Source organism: Calliphora vicina, chromosome 1 (assembly GCF_958450345.1).
Source record: "Calliphora vicina chromosome 1, idCalVici1.1, whole genome shotgun sequence".
Lineage (NCBI taxonomy): Eukaryota > Metazoa > Arthropoda > Insecta > Diptera > Calliphoridae > Calliphora > Calliphora vicina.
Window position 1 is genome coordinate 169,540,935 of NC_088780.1, and position 20,930 is coordinate 169,561,864.

Here is a 20,930-nt window from a genome sequence, read left to right on the forward strand (position 1 = left end):
AAAAACAACAACAATTGAAGCAAATGTATAAGAAACAAAACATAAAAGTTCATTAATTAGTTAAATTGGGAAAAAATGTTCACACCACTCTATCTCTCGCCCACACTTATATACAATAGGATGGCTCCTTTTTAAAAGGAAAATATAACATTCTAGTTTTGTCCGCTAGATAATTCATGAAACTACTAGAAAATGGTACTGTGTTTATAAATAGTAACAGCAAGTTGAAGATAGTGTATTTTAGGCGATGTTAGAATTAATATCAACTGCATTACCAGTGTGTAATATAAGTTTGTGTATTAAATGAGAGTAACTATTTAAATTGTTGTGTTTAAATTAAATAAATAAAAAGTTGCTTTTATTTGCAATTAAAAGAATACGTTTTATTTAGAGAAAATTAACCACCGTTTTTAAAAAGGTAAAAACGTAACAATATCTACAACCAATATAATTTATCTGGTTCTCCCGATTTGGTTAGTTTTTATACCCTCCATTTCCACATTTTTCATTTGCGACCCCACAAAGCATATATAATCTGGATCGTTATAGATAGCGAAGTCGATATAGCCATGTTGAAATCAACTTTCGGTAGCCCCCAAATAACTTACAAACATGATTGATACATCAATTTATAGGGAATTCTCCCGGCTCGGTTGCTATTTATAATCGATGAAATCGACCCAAAAATGGCTGAGATATAAGGACAACCTCGAAAATATTTAAATTTTGTATTTTAAAGTATAATTTGGAGAAGGGCACAGCCAAATATAGCTCTCTTACTTGTTTTATTTTCTGTTACTAGAAATTATCGGTGGTAAATTTCACGTGGCTAGATTCATGCATTTAAATGTTATTGGGATTAAAATATTTATAGTGCTAAGTCCGATCAAAGTTTTTCATATATTTTGATCCTAAACTTTTTTACAATTCTACAAATTTTTCAATACGTAGTTTAGCTATTAACAATAAATATTTGTGAAAAATTTAGTTCTCTAGGTCTCCTAGTATTTTAAACGTTTAAACGGCCATTTTGTTCGACCGATATTGCCCATTTTCAACACCAACATTAAAATGTCCCAAAAATTTTTTTTTTTAAATTTCGGAACGCATACCCTCTGATTTTTTATATATATAAAACTATAGTAAAAAATTAAATTTTGTCTTTCTATCATGATTGCAACCCGTGCCGACTTGCGATTTAGTTTTGTTGTGCATTTACAAGGGGAAAAAATACAATTTTTTCAGTTTTTGTAAAAATTTTGAAATTAAATTATTACTTTTGCAATTTAATTTAAAAGAATCGATATGTGTACGTAATTGTCGTTCTAATAAGACATAAAACACAAAAATTGGATAAAAAATTTTAAAGTTATTAAAAAATCGCCAGGCCATTAACGTGTCTCAGGCCACTAGAACAAGAAACGTATGAACAAAATTAACATATTTTGAGAAATATTAATATAGGAGCTTATTTTTACTTAAAATATATACATATTTACTTGTATGTATATGAGTTTTTGTCTTCGTAGGATACCGTTAACCTATTCCCAGGTATGGCGAAAAATTTTTTTTATTTTTTTTAATGGCAGTTTCAAAACTCCAATTTCAAATTTTTAAAAATTTTGTTAAACAAATTTCTGAATTTTTTGATCATCACTTGGGGATTTATTATCAACATAACAGGGAATGAAAATGTGAAAAAATTATGTCAATACCTCCTATAGATTTTCCGTGCCTGCGATTTAAATTTTGCGATTTTTGAGAAAAACTAATTTTTTGGCCATATTTTGGCGAATGAGCCGAATTTCCTTACTGTTGTGATTTTTAAGTAAAACCTATTCAGAATATTATATTCCATGTTATTTTAAATATAATCTGAAAGTTTCACTAAAATTGGAAAACGTTAAACCTTAAATCGAGAAGGTCAAAGGTCAAATTTTTCAATATTTGGTATTTCTCATGGAAAAATAGCGAAATGTTATATATTTTTGGGCCGATTTTGATGAAACTTAAGAAAAATATAACATAAAGTCTAGTATTTATAATAACAGCACAAAAATTAAAATTAACCCTTAATAGCACTGATCATTTGGACCACTGTGCAACGACAGTTTAATCTACGATGGAATGCAAATGAAACCATCCTAATGTACACATACACATACAAAATGGGAGAACCGTTTGTTTGTGTATTTGTTAAAGATGAATTAGAAAAGGTCAGTCAATTGGAAAAACGATTTATATTATTTAGTGTTTGTTAGTGGTGGAATCAAAAGGAAATTTCTACCTAAAATCAATAATTGCGATGAAAGGAAAATAAAAAAAATAAAACATAGAAAATGTATTAAATAGAAATGAGAAAATAGTACTCTACATACATCACCCTCCAAGGCAATCGATATATTAGTTTTGTCATTCGTTTTGTGCCTTAGAACAAAAATATCTAAATGCATGTCGTACTACAGATTTTGATATTCTAACGATATGCCTAATTTTTTTTAAACAAATTACATACACATATTTCGTCACCTGAAAACTATTGGTACAGAGCATCAATTTTTAGGTTTCTATTTTTAAAAATAACGACTTTATTAAAGACAGAAAATCATATTTGTAACCTATTCTTTACATTTTATTAAGTTTTTGTCTCTCCTGTAAAATTGTAAAAAGTGATGATAGGCCCTTTTGCATTTCAGGTGACGATTTGTATTTCAATCATTAAGTTTTCCTCTAAGACCTTCGCTTTTATTTTTCAGTATTCTTCAAAGCGGAACGTAGCTTTTCGACTTTGTGCTCTTTTATAAGAAAAATAAAGAGTTTTTTATATACTTCTTCTTATAATGTTTTTCATTCTTGTAAAACACCCGTATAATTTTATTATTATTTTAAGAGTTTGCCTTTTATGTAACGTAAATAAGTATAAATGTAAAATAAAAATGAAATGTTGGTAAGTTAGTTAATATACATTCTTTCATTCTAGCCATCATACATTCATTCAATTTTAACCATATTAAAACTCAATACACGTTTTAATACTTTTTCTTTACACATCTTTCCTCTGCCTTATGTCCAGCTTTTCAGCCCATCAAGACCTAACCAAGCACCTTTAACAGGAATATACAATGAAGGAAATTGGAATAAGGAATGAAATTCATTTTTTATTTTATAAAATTCTATTTACAGCTGAGAAAAAGATATGAAAAACAAAAAGCTTTTCTGAAAAACCACAATATTATTAACCAAATATGGTTGTGTATATTTCTGTTGAAAAGCAGCTAAGAATCTAATTCAAATACATTTGTACATACAAGAAGACAGACTCTGTTACATATTTAAACATATAAACGTATAAACACATATAAAGTATTAAAATGCATAGAAGCAGGAAGGGAAATTTTAAACGTTAAGCACCGACAACATGTTGCACATTTTTAATTTTCCCTCAAGTTACGAAACCAGAAAGAGCTGGCAAGAAAAGTACAAGAAAAGTACTAAAAATAAAAACCATCCAAACAAAACAGCTATAACGCACCTTCTTCCTTATACGCAAAAAGTAAAATAATCTAAATACGAATGCAGACACTGAAACGAAATACAATAGATGAAGGCAACTCAAGACTGCAAGAACAAAAAAAAAATTATAGGGAACCTGTCATAAAGTAGAGGAAGGAAGATCAGAGATTCTTATGCTGTTTTTGTTGGGATAAATTACATTTTTCTTTACAAAAAATTTTACCATTTTCCAATTTTTGCTGTGACCATTTTATGGTTGCTGTCAAATTATATTATGAATTGTATATGACCATAATATTACTAAAGAACAGGTCAAGTTTAAATATACACGGAAATAATTTGAAATGCCGGAGAATACATAAAAATCAAAAATTACTTCCTTCAAAATCAACCATATTGCTAATAATTATAATATATTAACCAAAACATTGCTGTGCAAAACATGTTATTATTTAAATAAAACATTTATGACTGTGTAGAACTTAGCATAGTTGCCGCAACCATGTATCTTCTCTATTTTTCTGTACTGCTTGGTTTCTCTTAACCACACAGCCTCAAAAATGAGTAAACACCACAAATTATTGGATTTTTTTAAGATATTAAAATTTTAAGTTTCGGTTTGTTAGAGATTGGACTGAATAATAGATTCGGGTTTAAAAAAAAAAAAAATAAAATGTTAAAAAATCCAAAAATTCATTAGTGTTTATTCAGTTTTGAGGCTGTGTGTATTTCTAACAGCGATTTCACAGTGATTTACAGCGAAAAGTAAATTTGAATAAATATGTACCAGCTAATAATTTTGTGCAAATAAGTGGACCCATTATTATTACATTTTATAGTTCTGCAGAGACCTACAGAGCTTGCAGTAAATTTGAATTTAAAAAAAACTTCAAATTAAACCCCGATGTGTGCTGTGATCTTTAATATCTCGTGTCGCAAATAGGCTATTTTAACTTTCTGTTAAATATAGCTTAGTGTAGAAACGTGCTAAGTCCACTTTTTATAAAAATTAAGATTTTAATTATAAATATCTTTATTATGTAGATAACCAAACCAAATTCAACACAAATAAGTTTTATATAAGCTGAACTTGAACTATCGATCGGTTAATAATTTACCATGGCCTCCTTATAAGGATCACTATCGAAACTTTGATTAATCACCATTAAACTCTCAAATATCTTAGTATCCAAATAAAATTCAACACAAATACTCGAATTATAGCTCCAATTTTGTGACGATCGGTCCATAATTAGTCCCACTTCTGAAAATCACTTTAACCAGCATAAATCTCTTAAAAATGATGGTATTCAAATGAAATTCAATAAAAATAAGTCATGTCACCAAATTCTCGGTCAATAACACTGTCCAATAGAATTTTTAGAACAGAATAGCGAAACTATAATTCTGAAAGGGCATGTTGAGTAGATAATTTTTGTAAAATAAACTTATAGTCCAGCGGATTTGAGTTTGTTTTTACAGTGGGTCAAAGTTTAATTTATTTTTTTGATCGAAGAGAGCATTATAGTAATTGAAAAAAATTTAGTAAGTTAATGTCTGATAGAATTCTTATTGTCAGAGTTATATTGTGGAATTTTATGGGGTTCATTTTTGTGGAAGATTTTAATCCTCTAGCTCCTCTCTTTAGGGGTCAAGTTTTCGAGAAAATCAAAAAGTCTTTTCAACAAAGATTAAAATATTCTACAAAAATTTTTGCTGAAAAATGACAGTGCCGTCCCCAAAGATATTAAAGTTGTAAATACAACTCTTTACGCTTAATTAGCAAAATTATAAGACACCTGGGTCTCACATTTTTTTTTTTAAAAAATCACAAAAAATCTATTTATGATCCGAATCAGCTCATCATATGCAAGTTATCTCTTTTGGTTTCTGAGATATTAAGGTTTATTTATTTTGCTCGATATTTTTTTTCGTTTTTTAGACAAATGATTTTAAAATTAGAGGAAATGGACTTAGAATGTCCATAGAAAAAGTGGGGACTGTTAATATATTTAAATTGAAATGCTGAAAATATATGACATTTTAGAGAAGAGGTAAACAGGGAACCTTTAAAAAATTAAGCAATAACTAAAATCTGTAAACTTAACAATCAGAATAGTAAAAAATATTAAGGAAAAATCACTGCTGTTTACAACATTTTCAAATTAGTATATTAATCTAACAAGAGCACAGTAACGCAAAGTTTTGCAAAAAAAAAGTTAACGATGACTTCAAAAAATGTAATTGTTTAGCAAAACACCAATAGATGCCAATAAAGTATGTTTTAAAGTCTATAAAAAAGGTGGTTAGTAAAGTGACCACTAAACCGCAAATAGTTAACCGTGATGACATTTGGAAAACGTAATGGTGGCATTAGGATATTGTATGAAAGCTGAGGTAAATTAAAACTTAATAATAATATTTAAATTCAATAGATTCATTTCTATTAACTATTTGAGAATCACTGACATAAAAAAACCGTATTAAGAATAAAGTGATTTTTAATAATATTATAAAAATACAATTTTTCTTCTTCATCTACCACTGCGTGATACTTTCTAGTTGTACTATACTATATTTTATACTGTTTTTACATCCACAACACATAGCCATCATAAAAATATGATTAATCGTGTGTTGCAATACATAAAAACGAGTATATATTTATAAATACATCCGTATATAGATGTATGTATGTAGAAAAGAACATAATACATACATTTGGTTACATTAAGTACATGGATATGTCAGGTTATTCATCCATCCATTATATGGTCTTATAAATTTACAATCTTACATACATTAAGTTCATACATACTTAGTTAGTTACAACGTACATGTAGGTACAATAATGGTCGTAAGTGTTCTTCATGCAACCCACACAAAATATTCTTTACACGAGTATCCATCCACACATTGTGATAATGTTTATGTATGTAAGAGTAAGACTGTATGTATGTTTTGTATTTTGGTGGTAATATGAATAAATTATTTGCAATTTAAATTATTATTATTATGAAATGCGTTAAGGTTGTTACCATACGGTGCACTTACTTACTTACTCACTTTCTCACTTCTTCCTCACTCTGTCAGCCAGCCAGTCTATCAGACATTCAATGAGTTAGACTTTTGGCTGTTGTGGTTTTCTTTTAGCGTTTAACGTTTAACTTGACTCTAAAGAATTGTTATGAAATAAAAAGTTACAAGACTTTTTAACAATTTACTTACACGTACAATAAAGTTATTGCTTCAATCGAAAGAAGAATAATGACGGTGAGTTTTGAAAGGTTAATGACTTTTAACAGAGGAAGCATTATCATGCAGGCTATATATGTATGACTTTAGTATGGTTAGTATATGAAATATTAATATTAATAAATGATTAATAAGAATTTATTATATTTGTATGTATGCAGGGAAAAAAATATAGTTGTACATGTTTACTGTAACCATTTGAAAATGAGGTGCAAGTTTTTTTTAACAATTTATGCTCACTGTAATTGATTGCGGTAACCATAATGTGTTTAACTCTTTCCGGTTTAGTGGTAACTTTGCTAACCACCTTTTCTAGAGTCTTTAAACTATTTTTAGTGATATCTGTTGGCATTTTGCTAAACAATTACTTTTTTTAAGTCATAGTTTAAGTTTTTGTCAAAACTTTTCCATCAGATTGCTCTGATAAGATTAATATATTAATTGGAAAATAGTGTAAACCGCAGTTTTTCTAAGGTGTTTTCTCGCATTCAATAAAAAAGGTCAGACCAGTGTTGGTTTGGCTGGCTTGTGCTAACAAAGTAACATTTTATACTATACTGTTTGATAAATAACGTAAGTAATAGAGTGGTTAAATTACTAACCACTGTGACTGAAATAGGTTTTATATAATGTGTTTCTCTACATAATATTATGTTATTTTGTAAGATATTTTAATCGAATACCTTCAGAATTATTAGGAGCAAGTCGATCTGATGATGGTGCTCGGTGACATACCTTCGGGGCTCCAGTTAAAATATGATGCAGATTTTGATTCGGATGATGACATACCTCAATAAAATTTGACTAATACTTCTGTTAGTGACTTCTATACCCAAACTGCTGTGGTGGAACCAAAATGGATTCTGTTGATTACACAGAAGGTGGGGGTATACCAAATAATATAAAATAATTGGAGAATGTCTCACCTACACAGCTATTTCGTTTGTTTTGTTCACAAAATTTTGCCAAAATGTTTTCAAACAAATTTATACGCTACGAAAATTTTTATCGTAAGGTGGTTAATAAACTAACCACAATGAAAACTATTAGCAGTATTTTAATATATATTTTTTTCACAACAACGTACAACACATGATTTTGGGACTCAATTCTGAAAATTGCACATGAAAGTAGCCCCAAAAATAAGAACTTCTGCATCATTAGTTTTATCAAGTTGGCTGCCGTAGTAATTTAATTTTTTTTTGCTCAAGGTGGATTTTTATCACTTTTTCTATATTTGAACACGGTTATATGTATCTCGGTATACCGTACGGAATATCTCTTTTGTGGCTAAAGCCAAGTTGTAGATATTGAATAGGAGAAAAAAAGCGGAACATACCTACCCGAAAAAAGTGCATCCAGTGCCTTAAAAATAGCAAAAATGCCCATTTTTTTAATTTTTTTTTACCAATTTTTCACCTTTATTGCTCAATAACTGAATTACAAATCCAATTATGGACCGATCTCAATAAAATTAGGTCGTGTGATTTGTGTCTATATTGTTACGTAATTGTACTTGAATTCAAATATAACGATTTTAACGGCTGATTTAAAAGTAGCCTAATGCTTTCAAATAACAGTGCTATAATAGCAGACTGTAACATAACTGTGGGCATTATTAAATAAAAGCTTTCAGTTGACCATTGATCGTAAGTTGGCAACGCTGCGACAGTATATTCGAACTCGAATATTCAGTTAAAGAATATTGTAGAAATAGAGCTTTCTAGATGATAATGCAGTGTTATAAATAGTGGCAGAGCTTGCAGTCGTGAGTGAGTTTATCAGAGACGCTTTTCGAATAAACATCAACTGAGAGCCTTAAAGTGTGTTGTGTTTTTCAAGTAAATTCGTGTACATTATAAATTGTGTCTGTATTTCTGAGAATTTATAAACGTGTATAAAAAACATTGAGTGACTATTTAATTCTGTTGTTGTACATTTGAATAAATAAATAGTTGCTACCATTTTCAAACTACTAAACGGCTTTTATTTGCAATCAAAAGTATCCGGTTTATTTAAAGGAAATAAACCAAACGTTTTGAAAAGGTTAAAACGTAACAATATGAAAGTTATTTATAATGAATTTTGTAAGTATGCCATCATTTTTAAGAGATTTATGCACTTTGAAGTTATTTTCAGAAGCGGGTCTTATATGGGAGTTATGATTAATTATGGACAGATCATAACAAAATTCCATTCCATAATTGGATTTGTAATCCAGTTATTAGGCAAAAAAGGTGAACAATTGTTAAAAAATTTAAAAAAATAGGCTTTTTGAGATTTGTAAGGCACTGGATGCACTTTTTTTAGGTAGATATGTTGCATTTTTTTTCTCTTATTCAATATCTACAACTTCGGTATACCGAGAGAAAAGTGAAAAAATCGTATGACCATTAAATTATTACGGCAGCCAACTTGGCAAAACTAATGATGCAGAAGTTCTTATTTCTGTGTTCTGTGGCTGAAAGAGTTAAGTCACGACTTACATGATTGTAGCAATCAGATATATGATTCTACAATGGTAAATAAGTATATGTTTGTAACAACAATATTTATAATGAAGCATTCACCACATTATGTTGTTCTGTAAAGATTCATCATGAACATGATTGCCGAACACATATATTTATTTACTACAATCATATATGTATATGACAAAGATAATCATGTGGATGGTAACTTTAGCATATAATGGTTAGAGCGATCATATATATAATTACAAAGGCTATAATATGGTTAACAAAAACTTGTTGAAATGGTTACAGTAAATATGTACAACTATAACTTTTTCTCTGGGTGTGGCTGGTTGGATAGATGGACGGTAGTTTGCTAACTAACTGATGGATTTACTTTGACAAATGCTTAACGAAACGCAAACGCAAAAGAAGAACAACAATGAACATGCATAATTAAATTGATATGAAATAAGTAAACAAAACTGTATAAATATTTTATATGACGCTGTAATTCCTTTTACAAAGACTTCCGGGTTGTTTATGTTTTTTGTTTTTATTAAAAAACGCTTATGGGGATTTTTTCTTAAATATTTACAACACAAATTATGTACAAGTATGTGCTTAATATGAATTGAAAATGATAAGACTCCATCCCCCTTAAATCCATAATTGGGACTTCATTTAGACTTTAACTTAAATGGAAATTAATAATTTGTTCCTTTGGGGGAAATAACCCTGAAGCCCTGTAATAATGAATAGCAACTTATTAGCTTGACAGCTAATAACAAGCAAACTCTCTCTCTCTCTCTGTATCTTCTTTTACACACTACCCCCACTTGCACACTCTTAAGTAGCTACTTATGTACATACATATAAATACATATTTTACATACACACACGCCCTTAAGAATTAATATGTTTTAAAATGTAGAAATATGCAATTTGAAATTTAGAACTTTTTCAATTTCTTACAGAGCCACCAACAAGAACCACAAAAAAATACAAAACAATAAATAGAATTCCAACAGCAAAAGTTTAAATAAGAAGAAAATTTGGAGAAAAAAAAATATAAATAAAACAAGATAAATTGTTTTGGCGCCTAAACAAAATACAGCCAGCAGAACACAACTGAACAGAACAGAGCAGAGTTGGAAAGCAGCAAAATATTTAGATACTATAGAATGTAAATTGAATTAAAATGACAATGACAAACAACAGCAACAAAACAAACGTCAGCAACTTAAAGCCGAGACAAATGACAACATTTTCCTTGCTCTTGTTCTAGTACAATTATATTTACTCAAACACACAATCACTACAACCCAAACCTTTGACAATAGACAAGAGAAAAACCTTGAAGCTGTAGAAACAATATAAATATTTTTCTATATTCATATTGTAAATTCTTACAGCAACAATGAATTCTTTTATTTTGAAAAAAGGTAAAATATACATTAGGGTGTACCCAGTTTGTGTGAAGTAAAAATAAGGTGTTTCCAACTAAAATAATATTTTAGCTTTTTTAAGGACTCCATTTATAAAAATTCTTGTCCTGGCGTCAGAATTTGTTGAGTTGAATCCAAGAATACACATTTTGTTTTTGAGATTTTTTCATATTTAATTGGAAAATTCTTTGAAAGGGGCTTTCAATACCGTTACTGAATTCTTTTGCAAGTTCAAAAAATATTCATAGTTTTTTATTTTTGCAAAATGTTGGTTTTTATTTTAAATTCTGGCATCGAATTATTATTAGAGAATTGAGTGAATGACTTAAAAATGTGGGATTTACAATAAATGGCGAAGTTGAACGCGGTTTTTGTTTTAAATATAATGATTTTAAAGGGTAAAAAACTAAATTTTTTATTTTGAAAATGTCGAATTTTGTGCCAACAAAGTGGCATAAGCGGGAAGTTTTGCTTTATGTCTTTAATTTGGAAAAAAAAAGTGCAGCTGAAACACCAACTGCTCCATGTGTTCCATCGGTTTCAATGAGCCAGAGAAGGTTTGTGCTATTCGAAAGTGGTGATTTTTAAACGGAAAACTAATATCGACCAGGCCAGCCAAAAAAGTTTTACGATCAAGAATTGGGTGCATTACTCCATGAAGATTGTTGTCAAACTCATTGGGAGCTACTCAAACAGCAATTTTAAAACGTTTAAAACGCAGCAGGATTCATCAAAAAGCGGGGAAATGGCTAACATACGAATTGAAGCTGAGAGATTTTGAAAGACTATTTTGCATGTCCGAAATGCTGCTTGAACGCTATGAACCGAACCATTACTTACGATGCAAAATGGATACATTATGATAACCCGTAACGTAAGAGATCTTACTTGAAACCCGGCAAACCAGCCGAATGGACACCGAAGGCTAAGGTAATGTTCTGTATTTGGTGGGATCAAAAGTATCTGAAATCTGGCCAGACCAACACAGGGAACCTGTACCGAACATAACTGGCTCGTTTGAAGCGAGATTTGGCCGAAAAACTCCCAGAATATGCGGCCAGACATGAAACTGTAATATTCAATCATGATAACACTATTTAAAATTAATCTTTTTCTTACCCGATTTTTAGTCAAACCTCGCCCCGTCCGACTACTATTTGTTTCGATCGAAACAGAACGATATCACTTTGGAACAGAGTTGCCGAAATTGGATGGATTCATTCTTGGCCTCAAAAGATAAGCATCTCTAGTGGCTCGGAATCCATATGGATGACATAATGACAACCACGACTGGAAAAACAAAAACCCTTGTGACTTTTTTTTGAGATGATTTGAATAGGAGAAAACACTAAAATGTTACTATGTGAAAGTATTTAGAGCTTATTACAACATTTAAAGGGCAAAATATTAATTTAAACTGACTATATTTAATTGAAAACATTTTGGTTTAGTGTAAGAAATTAAAAGAAAACATAACGCCGCTCACGATTCGCAAATTTTCGCGTATTTCTACATGTACCTCAAAATTACTTCCGTTTTATGTCACGTACGATATACCCTTATTTCGCTCGATTCGAAATAATTTATTATTTGTTTAAAATATAGTACCCTCTGCACTGTGGTTCCAAACCAAAATCTAGGTGGACAAAATTATAGAATTGGTGTCTCTGATTCCAAAAAAAAATATTTAAAAGAACAATATAAACTTTTTTTCAAGTTACAGTAGGGTTTAGATAAATAAAAATCATTAATAAAAAAAATTAAAAAAATACGTTTTCATGTGTTTCTGAAATTAAATTTTTAAAAAGATCTGTATTTACTATATTTCAATTATTACTAAAAATTCCATTCCGTAAAAATTTAAAAAAAAGTATTTCGGCGGGTGCTGGCGGCTATATTTTTTTACCAAGACATTCCCCAGAAGTTTCTTTAAATGATGTATATAGTCATTGGACGGGCTTCGACGGTCTTTTTTTTTGGCAAGCTATATAATATTCTTAGGAAAAAAATATCAGTATATTTGAGACCCAAGTTTAAAGGACTATAACAGGAAAATGGAGAGGCCCATAAATATAATATATACACCTATTAAAAGCCTATATCAATATTTATCTATGTTTTGAAGTATGAATTTCTATATGGTAAAACAATTGAGATATATGTAATTTAGTAAAGCAGTAAAATATTAAAAAAAATTAACGAAAATATGATTAAAAATTGTTGAACTTCTGACGCTTCTGTCGAGAAAACGATTGAAAATCCCATTTGTATTGGAGGAGAGCAGATTGTCAGCTTCCGAAAAAACTTCGTTTTTCCAAATTCTCAAGATACCGATTTTTATAATTTTGTCCAGCTAGATTTTGATTTGGAACAACAGTGCTCTGAATGGAAAATAAAGACGAAATTATTTTTCAGATGCTCTTATATTTGCAAAATCTATTCCACTCTATAGGCGTACAAATGTCACGTACGATGATATGGAATTGCCCATATATTGCCAGAAAGATGGGAAAAGGTTATAACAAAGAATGGCCAATACTTTGAATAAATTTATATTGTAAAACTGTTTAAAAGCAAATCTAAACATTTGAAAAACTCCCGCATTTTTAAGTCATAAAACCAATAAAATATTGTATTGCATATTGGGGCCACCCTAATACATAGGTGTATAATAAGTATATCACAGTGCAAGTGTAAGAATGGGTATGTAAAACAGCGTGATAATGAATTCTAGCTTAAAACAACAACAGCAGCAGCAACAACAACAAAACAAAAACAACAAAAGACTTGTGGATGAATAGCAGCAAGTACAGCAAGAGAACAACTACAACCCAACACAACAAAAGCAAAAAAAAAACATTCAAAATGCAAATCAATAATGCTTGACACTGAAAAATGTTTCTAAATAAAAGTACATGGTGCAAGTAGAACGAGTAGAGCGAGTAGAAGAGACAAAAATTATAATTTTTTTTCGTTTTGAAAACTGACTGAATGCACTTGAATGATTGGTTTTCATTTGGAAATTTCATGGCAGATTATTGATTTTCTTCTTCTTTTTTGTGAATAACATTTAAAATACGAGTTCTGGTGAAACCATAAGTTATTTCAATATTATATTAAATCAATACCTGCCAAAATAATAATATTAAATGTATCTGGCATTGAAATATCAATTGAAAATTTATTGAAAATACATTTCGTTCTCCCTTACTTACATAAGTGTCATGTTTTTGTTTAACAAAATATTTAAAATTTAATTTTTAACTACATAAATTAAATTTCAATTTAAGCCTTATTTCATATTTAATCCTGTTTGTGTGTTTAAAGTAATTAAGCAAAAGACCATTAATAATACAAATCATTATACATATATTTATTTAAAAATCTGTGGCTATGAGGAAAAACTACTTAAGTGTCACTTTTCCTTTTATTCAGAATTTCAATACAAAATCCTTTTAAAATTTTCAATTCGATGGCCCCAACTTGTTATTGAGGATTAACACAATATGAAATACAGTTTTCAAATACAGTTTACAAGAGTGCATAACTTAACTTATGCTGTTTTTCCTTGTTACCACACAAATAAAGAGTGATATTGAATTTAATGAAAATTTTTGGACCAGCCGTTTAAACAGAAATTTATTTGCGCATTAATCATACGATTTTAAAATGAAAAATTCTCATTTAAACTGTAAATAAAACTTTCGAATTGTATTTACTTATGTTTGTATATTGTACAATATTTAAGCCCACTTTCAATGCAAACAACATTTGTTATATTTAATTTTAAGTTTATTTACATTAAATTCCCGTTTAAATCTTTATTTAAGCAAATAGCAGCCAATGAATTCTTATAAATGTTCGTTGATTTTAACGTATAAACAAAACTAAAAAATAAAAAAAAACAATGGCTGACGCTAACAGGAAATTAACACTTCTGGTTGCCATATTTTGATTTTTGTACTGTATCTGTATTAGTGTGTGTATGGCTGTGTATTTTTGCGTTGAACAGTTATAACTGCCAATAAATAATGAAAGGAATACAACAGCAATAACAAAATATAAATTTACATTTACATTTATTTTTTTATTTATATTTAGTTTATAAAATAAATGAAAACTTTGTTGCTTGCATTATTTCCATTAAAATGTAGAAAACTGAAATTTGTTTTTCAAATTGTTCACAACAAATACATTTGGAGTTTTAAATTTGACTTTTTTTGTTGTTACTTGTTTTAATTCCTCACAAAAAAAAAATGAATAACATGAATAACTGAAATTTTTGCAATAAAACATGTCAAAGTCAGATTTTGTTTATGTATCATACACACATACATACGTAGATATGCCTGTACATATCCCAGCAGTTCTAGGAGAAACGTGTACTCTAATGGAGGCAATGCACGGTGGTAAATTCCGGCCAAAAATTATTTTTTTTTGTTTTTTTTTTAATTTTTATAAAGTTTTGATGGTAATTTTTTCTTAACACTTCAGAATATACAGTATCATTATTATTTTGGCTATAAAGTAACTATGTGGTCATTTATAGTGCTGTAAAGTCAAAGCTATTTTCTTGTCATTTTAATATTAGAAAAATGTGATTTTTTGAATCGAAGTAGCCTGTGCTTTTTTCTTTAAAGTTTTTTTTTTTGAAAATTAGCACATGCTTTTACAAAACAGTTAGCAGTTAACCATTCCATGTAGTTATTAAGGAGTTTTTGCGTGTTCTTTTTATATCAAAGTGGAGTGATTAAGAACTAGTTTTAAATCTATAGAAACTAAATTAAAAAAAAAGTTTGAAAGGCCAGAACAAATTAAAAGGGGCTATTAGAGGTTAAGTGTAAATTACATCTAATACTGTAAAGTATCAAGAGTAAATACTATAAATTTCAGCTGCAGTTATCTGCCAAACCAATAACCAGAACGATTTCAGTGCCTTCATATTTTACAAAATTTTTTTGTAGTTTTTTGGTCAATTTCAAAAATTATATAAGTTTGAGAGTTATTTACGTCTATGCTGAATTGGCCAAACCATGTATTTGTATGACGAAATTTTTTCAATGGATCATTTATGTTATTTATAATTATAAACCTAATTAAAGCCATTTACAAAAATTACATACTTTTTTCGATACTTTTATAACGTCAATGTTTATTTGGCCAAGACCTGTATGCAATTTCTAATATTCATTGCGCTGGATCAAGCGTTTTGTTCTTAAATGCACAACAAATTTCAAATTTTATATGAATAACCTAATTTTTCCGATAATTTCAAAACGTCCATGATTGTTTGACCAAACCCTGTATATGTATTCCGAAATTTGTACGGCCATTTGTTCAATCACTTATGCTATTCTTCATTTTTGGGCTAAATTTCAGGCATTTACATGAATAAACTAATTTTTTCAATGCTTTTAAAACGACCATGATTGTTTGGCCAAATATATATGTAATCCGAAATTTGAATGACCATTTTTTTTTCGATCACATATTTTATTCATTATTTTTGGAATAAATTTCAGCCACTTACATGCTATTTTTTTGATACTTTAAGAACGTCCATGCTTTTTTGGCCAAGCCCTGTATTTGAACATCAAAATATTTATCGATCGATGATCGGTTATGTTATTTTTAATACAAATACAAAATTTCAAAAATTTTTATGAAGAAATAAAGAAGTTATGTATTTTTGGCCGGAATTGACCACCGTGCAATGGTTGAAAATTGTGATGTTTTTTAACAAAATTCTAAGTTCATTATTACATAAACCAAATGTCAAATCAATTTTTTTGAAATTTCTTTACAAATTATAATAAATATATTTATTGGAAACAACTGCCATTTAATTGTTATCCATAAAAATAGCATTTTTATTCAACTGCATAAAAATTACAAAAAATTAAAATTTATTTTTTCAAAATAAAAAAAACATTTTTCATAAAATTGTAATGTATAGTTGGGAAAGTTAATTCTTAATTCTGTTTTCGAAATCAAGATAAATTTTATATCTTAATCACTCGGTTTGTGAATTCATTATGAATTAATTCATAGTCTTAATTCCTTTGTACTTCAAATGTATTGAATTCATTCCTTTGATACTTCATTCTTTATAGAATTAATTGCCTAGTGAATCACTCAAATTTTCTTGAATTCAAATCCATTGCAAAATAGCTTTGAAATGATAAATTGAATGATTAAATTTTTATTTAATGCAAGTTTATTACAAAAATCAGTTTTTTCTATTAATTTTGAAGAAAATATATTTTAAATCAATTTGTATTAGATGTGAATTAATAAAAATCCAATAATTCATTAAATTATATTTATAAATAAATGTTGGGAATGAATTTATGGAATGAAAGGTTTATATTTTTTAATTCCGAAATAAGATTTTAGTGAATTAAGCTCAAATTGAATTAATTACTTCGAAATTCTGGTTTCATTTAATAGAACATTTTATAATTGATTTTCAAGAGATGAAATAATCTGAAAATAATCATTTTATACAATTCGGATTAAAATTTTGATTTTGATCAATTTGGTTACAAGTGTAAGATATAATCTGTTTCGCTTCCAATATCATTTCTAAACATAATGAATTATTTGTCATTAATAATTGTTTTTTAAATTTTTTTTTTTAAATTTAATAATTTTTTTTTTAATTTTAAAATTTTTTTTTTTTAGTTTTTAAATTTTTTTTTAATATTTAGTGAAAAAACAATTTTGGTGAAAAAAAATTCGGTTTAAAATTTTTTTTTTCCGATTTTGACCCATTGTAGGTCCAACTTACTATGGTCTTATATACGTCGTTGCACAATCTTTGAAATATCTATCATTAGATATCCATATTGTCTATATTAATGATTTAGTAATCCAGATATGGGTTTTTTCCTTATATCTCAGCCATTTGTGGACCGATTTTCTCGATTTTAAATATCAACCGAGCCGGAAGAATTTCGGAGATATCGATGTATCATTCGTGTATGTAAGTTATTTGGGGGCTTCAGAAAGTTGATTTCAACACACAGACGGACATGGCTATATCGACTCCGCTATCTATAACGATTCAGAATATATATACTTTGTGGGGTCGCAAATGAAAAATGTAGAAATTACAAACGGAATGACAAACTTATATACCCTTGTCTCTCATGGTGAAGGGTATAAAAACCTAAAAAAAAACAATTCTTTCCCCCTAAAAACATATTTTCAAACATCAGAGAAGATCAGATTTGACTTAAATTTTCAGAGATTTACATTTTTATATTGTCCAATTACTTTTTATACCTACTGTATGTGTAGTACATATGTACTACATGAAATAAAATGTTATTTTGTATCTACAACGCACCATGGTCCCAAATCGATTTTTTTGGCAAAAATTAAAAAAAAAATTTAAAAATTGGTAAAAATTATTTTTTTTCCTAAAGGCAACACAATAAAGAAAATATATTTAAAAAAAACAGTTGGCAACACAAACCTTAAAAAATAAAGTTATAAAGTATTTCAAAATTGGCAAATGTAGCCCAAGGTAAGTAGTATCATGGTCTATTTCTGAATTTTATTTTTGTTGAGTCCCTGTCGTAATTCTTGATATTGTGATTGTGTAGTTTTTTAGTCTCACCATAACCTATAAGTTCCGTGGACCAAAAGTTGTGTGTGGGCACGAACTTACATGGAAGTTTAAATGAGAAAGTGTGTATTTTGAGTGCATATTCATATCTCGTCAGCATTTTACAGCAAACTCCCACAATTGTCATTTTATTTTAGCACAATTTTTGATTAGCCATACCGAAATGCTTGCGGTACGGGTAAACAATTGGACAACAAATGGGCGCAAATATGATATACTAATGGAGTGAGTTATTCAGAAAATCAATAAAAATCTGAATATTAACAAAAAAAAATCAAATAAAACAAACTGTAATTTTCTTTTACATATAAAAACAAGTAAGAAAGTATGGTCGGTCAAGCCCGACCATAAAATACCCTACACCAAGTAAATGAGTAAAACTATTTTTCTTTTAAAATATCAATAATTTATATTCGTGAGTGATTTTCGGAAGTGGACCTTATATGGGAGCTATGACCAATTATGGACCGATCACCATAAAATTAGGTCGTGTGATTTATGTCTGTATGAAAGTTATTTATGTAGAATTTTGAGTATACACCAAAATTTTTAAGTGATTTAAGCACGTTAAAGTGATTTTCGGAAGCGTTTCTATATGGGAGCTATGACTTATTATGGACCGATCGTAACAAAATTTGGTGACATGAATTTTGTATATATAAAACTTATTTGGAGCGAAATTTGTGTAGATACATATATTAATTAAACATTTATGACCGATAAAGTCCAATTGCGGGAGGACATTTGTATGGGGGCTAGGTGAAATAGTGGACCGATTTCAGCCAATTTCAATAGGCTTCATCCTTGGGCCGAATTTTATCGAAATATTTTCAAAATTAAACGGACATCGTTTAATCGACTCAGAAAGTGATTCTAAGTCGATCGGTATACTTTATGGTGGGTGTTAGACCAATATTTTTGGGCGTTACACACATCTGCACAAACGCGTAATACCCTCCCACTATGGTGGTGTAGGGTATACAAATAGTTCAGTTTGGATACCTTCCCATTTAGTGGGCGTGGTCGAATTGAATATTTTTCGTTTAAATTTATTTATATGCCACGGACATTAAATGTGCTGATTATATTAATTAATGCCATAAAAATTCGATTTGAGACCATAGTGCAATGGATGTATTGCGAATATATGAATAATAGCAGAGCAATACTTAACAATTAGCAAATGTCAGCTAAATACAGCTATAAAAACGAAATGAAATAAATACAAAATCACAAACTGTCATACTCAACTACACTGAGAAAATAAGAACAACAGACAATAAAATAACAAGTTTATTTCATTGTTGGAAGATTGGAAGACTACATACATATGTACATTAAATTGAATTAAATATTTTATTTATTTTTTATTATTTTGTGTGATTTTTCTATTTTTATTTTTTATTTTTTTTTTTGGGTAAAGTCACTTTCATTGTTTGCCATTTAGAGATTTGTGTCTGCCATGTTTGGGAGGGCGGCGAGACTGTTTGTTTGGTGGGCATTACGCATTATAAAAGTCCGTTATTACTGTTGTTGTTGTAATTGCTATTGTTAACAACAATAAATTTCAAAAATTTTAAAAATGCTCTTTGTTACGTTTTCAATGACAAACAGTTGCGTTTGACTGAAAATGTTTCTAAGCCACAAACACACAATTTGTTAGTTGTCGCTGCTGCAAATTTAACAATTTTCACCTATATGAACAATAATAATAAATAAATAAATAAAAAAATCTTGTTTTATTGTTGTTGCTAAATAATTTGGTTTCATACCTCACACACACTTACTTATGGCCAAAACCACTTATTCCAGCTAAACAAAAAAAAACTGCTAAATAAGAAAAAGCCGGTTTAATTTGAATTGAAATTTTGTTTTAGGAAAAACTGGGTATAATCGGACACAAACAAAAAAGCAACAATTTAACATTGATCTCTTTTTATTTCAAATATAAATTGTCTTTTCATCAATATCTTGTTACTTTGAAAGCGAACAAGAAAAAGTAAAACAAAAAATGTTAAAAGAAAGAAATTTAAATTGAAACTGAAACTGAAATTGAAATTAAAATTATTTCAATTCATCTATGTATGAAGTATTGGTATGGGTGTTTATTGTACTTACCGGGCAATTTGAGTGGCGTTGGACTGGCCATATACTCTTTGTGAGCCATAAGCAGCACTATGGCCACAATAATCCAATTCATATTGTTGGCTAAATAATTTCGTTTTGGCTCGTTTCGTTACGTTTTTTTTTCTTTTAAATATTTTTCTTTATTTTATATTTGTTGCTGCTGTCGTTGTTTTGTTAAATAAATCATAAACTTGTTTTATTTGTTGAAATTTTTCACACTTCTTTTTTTTGTAATTTTCAACTTCACTTGACTATTGACATTTTATGATTGAAATTTTTTATCTTTCTGCTTTTTTTCACTTACAAAACAATAATATTTTGTTGGTGTTGTTGTTGTATTTATGGCAATTTTAGCTGAGTTGTTGGTCTAAAGACCAACATTTTAATGGATTTTCTTTATTCTCCCTTCTTCTATTGCTCTTACTGCAAAATAGATGATTAATTTTTTCAAACTTGTTTTTTAATTGTTTGTATAATTTTGATTTGATTTAATTATTTTAA

General features: G+C 28.8%; 1 protein-coding gene across 1 annotated transcript in view; it reads right to left on the minus strand.

The window, feature by feature from the left end:
* The window catches only part of Kul (Kuzbanian-like), a 238,871-nt gene extending 218,156 nt beyond the window's left edge, over positions 1-20,715 (minus strand). Inside the window, exon 1 of the mRNA XM_065498141.1 lies at positions 20,421-20,715. Within this exon, the coding sequence (XP_065354213.1) occupies positions 20,421-20,502 (82 nt within the window). The 5' untranslated portion in view covers positions 20,503-20,715. The remainder of the gene's footprint in view (positions 1-20,420) is intronic.
* Positions 20,716-20,930: the final 215 nt, after the last annotated feature.